The 4,181-nt window shown below is 54.7% G+C and overlaps 3 protein-coding genes across 3 annotated transcripts in view; all 3 read left to right on the top strand.

The window, feature by feature from the left end:
* H257_06080 (hypothetical protein) overlaps positions 1–2,075 on the top strand; it is a 6,410-nt gene extending 4,335 nt beyond the window's left edge. The window contains exons 5-10 of the mRNA XM_009831189.1: positions 11–324; positions 380–693; positions 754–877; positions 937–1,247; positions 1,301–1,701; positions 1,745–2,075. Of these exons, the coding sequence (XP_009829491.1) occupies positions 11–324; positions 380–693; positions 754–877; positions 937–1,247; positions 1,301–1,701; positions 1,745–1,866 (1,586 nt within the window). The 3' untranslated portion in view covers positions 1,867–2,075. The remainder of the gene's footprint in view (positions 1–10; positions 325–379; positions 694–753; positions 878–936; positions 1,248–1,300; positions 1,702–1,744) is intronic.
* H257_06081 (hypothetical protein) lies at positions 2,066–2,486 on the top strand. Its single transcript, XM_009831190.1, has one exon. It carries the CDS (start codon positions 2,167–2,169, stop codon positions 2,479–2,481), a length of 315 nt encoding a protein of 104 aa, XP_009829492.1. The 5' UTR covers positions 2,066–2,166; the 3' UTR covers positions 2,482–2,486.
* Positions 2,487–3,261: 775 nt separating this feature from the next.
* H257_06082 (hypothetical protein) lies at positions 3,262–4,014 on the top strand (the record flags this gene model as incomplete). Its single annotated transcript, XM_009831191.1, has 6 exons — positions 3,262–3,310; positions 3,359–3,438; positions 3,540–3,577; positions 3,626–3,704; positions 3,757–3,810; positions 3,937–4,014. 6 exons carry the CDS (start codon positions 3,262–3,264, stop codon positions 4,012–4,014), a joined length of 378 nt encoding a protein of 125 aa, XP_009829493.1.
* Between the last annotated feature and the right edge of the window lie 167 nt (positions 4,015–4,181).

A 4,181-nucleotide genomic window follows, 5' to 3' on the forward strand; every position in this document is an offset into this window, starting at 1 on the left:
TGCCCGAAAGACGACAGTCTGCGGCCGGCGGCAGCAAGCCCACCCCCACCGCCGCCCCCATCTCCCCCAAAGTGGTTTGGGTTCTGCAAACAAGGGTGCGAAGCCTTCACGGATGGCGAATTCGCGCAGTGTATCGAGCGGTTCACGTCTGCACTGGACATACTGGGTGAGGAGCTTGAAAGGGGGTTGTGTGGACCGGCGCTTCAGTCGGAAAAAGCCAAACTGCTTGTGAATCGCGCGGCTGCGCTGGTGATGGTGGGCAAATTTCAAGAAGCACTGCAGGATGGCATCGCGGCCGTCGAACTCGACCGCACATTCCTTCGCGTACGTCCAACTGAAATGTGTATTTATGACATGGTGTTCTAACTGGTGGGTGCAGGCGCATTTACGTGTGGCCAAATGCTGCCTTCTCTTGGGCAAGGCTGACGACGCCAAGGAGGCGTACCGGCACGTGGACCTGATACTGCGCGGGCTGAACCGCCGCCTGTACCCGCGGCTGGACGATTACCGTGCGCAGTTGCACGAAGGGCTCCTCGCCGTCGAGTCGCTCGAGTCGCTCCTTCGGGAAATCAATCGTTGCACCGTCGCCAACGACAACAAGGGGGCCCTTCGCGCGACCGAGGACGCGATGGCATTCGCCATAGGCAGCCAGGAGCTCCGTCTACAGAAAGTCACGCTGCTCCTGACCTTGTGGTACGGGAATATATGGCTACAAAGCGGGTCCCCATCGGGCATGTATAACATGTGCTGTAGTGAATTCGACAAGGTGGAAGCGTACTGTACATATCTGGTTCGAAAGAGCGCGTCGGGTGGGATAATCTCACTGGGCATTAAAATGGCCGTGCTGTATTGTCGAGCGTTGCACTACCACGACAAGGTAGGTTCTAGTCGTCACTACAGCTCTGTGTCTGACCTTTCCCCGTGGGTCGTTAATAGACGGAGCAAGCTTTCGAAGTGTTGGAACAACTGCTCCGAGTCGCGCCCACCAGTGTCGACCTCTTGCACGTAAAACGACTGTGGGAGTTGATGGAGGACGTGAGTCTAGCCGCGTACGAGGCGTCCACCCGTGGTGACTACAACAAGGCCGTGTTGCTCTACACGAAGGCGTTGACGTTGGACAAGCACCACCGGACGTACAATGCGTCGGTCCTTGGCAGCCGAGCTACGACGTACATGGCACTCGCACAGTACGACAAGGCCGTCCAAGACTGCAACGCAGCCTTAAAATACCGCCCCGTCTACTTCAAGTACGAAATCATCGCATTGGAATGATTTTAAAGTTGTTCTTTGTCGGGTATAGGGTTCTCCTTCGACGGGCGAGGTGCTACGACATCATGAATCTCTACAAGGAAAGCGTGGCGGATTATGACGAGTACATGGCCAAAGCCAAGGTGACCCCCGACGACCTGCGTCACGTTCGTCGAGAGCGCGATCAAGTCCAGGAGGACTGGGACAGATCCAAATATCGACGGGATGGCTGGGACAACGACTTTCCGTATTCGTCGCATCAACGAGTACCCAACGAGCAGCACAGGAACAAGGCACACGAGCACGCAGCAGGAGCCAATCAAAATGGGCCGCTAAGGCCGCCCTATGTCCCGCCTTCACCAACGCATTATCAAGTGCTACGAGTGCCCAGCACTGCAACCCAAGACGAGATCAAAAAGTCGTATCGGAAGCTGGCCCTTGTGTACCATCCAGGTGATTTGGTTTCTTGTCGACGTGTTCTAACTCCGATGTATAGACAAAGCCAAAACTGCACAAGACGGCGAACTGTTCAAGTACATGTCGGCCGCCTACGGAGTTCTGTCGGACAAGCAGCTCAAAGCTGCCTACGACATGGAGCTGCGATACCGTGGCCACTAGTGTCATAACTATCTCTTCGCCCAAAGTGTAGAGCTAACAAACTGGTTTCAAACGTTGTTATTTCGACATAGTACTTTTTCGTTGCCGGGAAGACTATGGAACAACGCCAGCAGGCCTTGAGTCGGCGCCGCACTCGGCGTTTTTCGCTGACGTACTCGTGGACATCGTCGAGGCTCGAACACCCACCCAAAGCACCACGGTAGCAGCACTTCGCGCCTGCCTTGCAGTGTACGTTCGCTTGTGAGCCTTGTGAAACTGGATGAACTTGATGGCACTTCTAACGACGGCGCCGTGTGATCCATGTTAGACAATTGCTTAAACAAGCTAGGTACAGGCGTAGGAAGGGTTGAGAGCAAACGGATTGATGGGTTCGAGCACTCGTGGGGCAGTACGCGGGGCTTCGAAGGGGGCAGGGTAGACGGCGTGACCGAGAGGGGAGGCACCTGTTTGGGCGTCAATTGGTTGCGGGAGAACGAGATGAAGTCTGGTAACAGTCGCTTCTTCGGCCGGCCATTGCGTTGCTGCTGCTTCCCAACTCGGGCTCATCCTGCCATTTCAAGGTGTCGTCATCCTCGGGGTCATGGAGGTTGTTCAGCCTACAACACGATTATATGAGTCATCACAACTGCAAGCTAGTAGGTGGTACATGGCGCTGCTCGACGGTCGGCCTTGTGGAGGAGCTGGCATCTCGAACTTGCTATCGACGCAGCATGATGAAGTCGCAAACGAGGGCGAACCCCACTAACGCGAGCGCCGTGGGGTCGCCTTTGACCAAGTCCTTCGACGGATACTTCCCTGGCTCGGTTGTAGGTTCATCATCGACAGTGGTTTCGATCATAGGGTGGCTACTGTGACTGGGGTATCACTTGTTGCAGTCGTGGAGGGTGCCGTCGTGATCGTAGGGACGAAAAGGAGCGGCAGTGGTGGTCGGAGGCGATGAAGTAGACGGTTCAGAGTTGTGGCAGGTAGATGTCGGTCGGAGCTGTAGCGCCGCTGTGTTTGGTGGTGTAGATGTCCTCTGTGTGGCTGCGTGTCTGTTGATGTGTTGTGGTGGTGGAGTGAGAAAGCTGCCACTCTTTGAAATCTTCACACTCTGCCACGGCCATTCTATTTATGTTTTGGTGTCGCCTCTTTGTTCCCGATACAGTATGACGTGATCATACTTCGAAGTATTATAACTACGAGTACTTACTGCAATTAGTACTGGTGCAAAAATCGCATGAGTAATGTTATATGTTGCTCCGGAGTAAACTTAACGTTATGACACAAGCGCGAACTTCGAGCGATACTGTATCCTTCGACGGATGCTTCTCTGGCTCGGTTGTAGGTTCATCCTCGTCAGCGGTGTCGACCAAAGGGACGGCTGTTGTGACTGGGGCATCACTTGGTGCAGCCATGGAGGGTGCCGTCGTAGTTGTGGGGACAGATAGGAGCGGCAGGGGTGGTCAGAGGCGAAGGAGTAGTCGGTTCGTTCAGAGGTTGTGGCAGGTAGGGGTGCGGCCGGAGCTGCCGTCGTCGGTGCCGATGTGGTTGGTGGGCTCAGTGGCGATGAAGTTGGTGGACTCGTTGTCGGTGCCGCAGTGGTGCCTTTATTGTGGTCAGATTCCGCCGTCGGGAGGTTGAGAGTCACAACATGCTGATGGCGTGAATAGATCATCTGATGGCGTGAATAGATCATCGACGTCGAGCGCATGGTGGCCAAGTTTGAGGAGTACTCCAACTACAAAAAAGGCGTGTTCGATCTCGTGTGATCGTCCAGCTCGCGACTCATCCTCTGTGGCGGCATGGAGCGAGACATCACGATATGGACCCGTATTGGCGCCGTGGCTACATTGAGGGTACCTCCGTTGAATAGCCACCCCGGAGTTGAGTACTGGTAAAGTACTGTAGGGCCATCCAGCTTCGGTCCTGTATCTGGCTTGCGACGACGACAACTTTCAGATCGTGTCTTACTTACAACATTCTTTAATGTTCGCAACCACTGGTGTTTACAACCGTATTCCGGTCGATACAAGTATGTGTGGACGAACGATCGATGTTGGTCGTGACGTGGGATGGTTACGAGCACAGGCGGCGCCGACATCGGCATCTCATCACTCCTCTTTAACCCAAAAGCTGTGGGCCGAGCCTGCCGAGCCTACCGAATAACCAACTTCCAGAGGTGGATCTGCCCCTGGAGTCTGGCTTGGACAACAAGGTGGCTCTAGTCTTTGGAACGTGTGATTGCGATGGAAATTGTGTCTAGATTGAGTAATTCTTATCCGACTTAGTAGATTCCACTGGAGCACCTGTCTGGGGAAATCCTTCGCGCCGGC

This window comes from Aphanomyces astaci (assembly GCF_000520075.1).
Source record: "Aphanomyces astaci strain APO3 unplaced genomic scaffold supercont1.11, whole genome shotgun sequence".
In the NCBI taxonomy this organism is placed as follows: Eukaryota; Oomycota; class Saprolegniomycetes; order Saprolegniales; family Verrucalvaceae; genus Aphanomyces; species Aphanomyces astaci.

Bases quoted from the DNA above. Each gene is read 5' to 3' on its own strand.
- H257_06081 (XM_009831190.1), top strand. From the start codon at position 2,167: ATGTTAGACAATTGCTTAAACAAGCTAGGTACAGGCGTAGGAAGGGTT.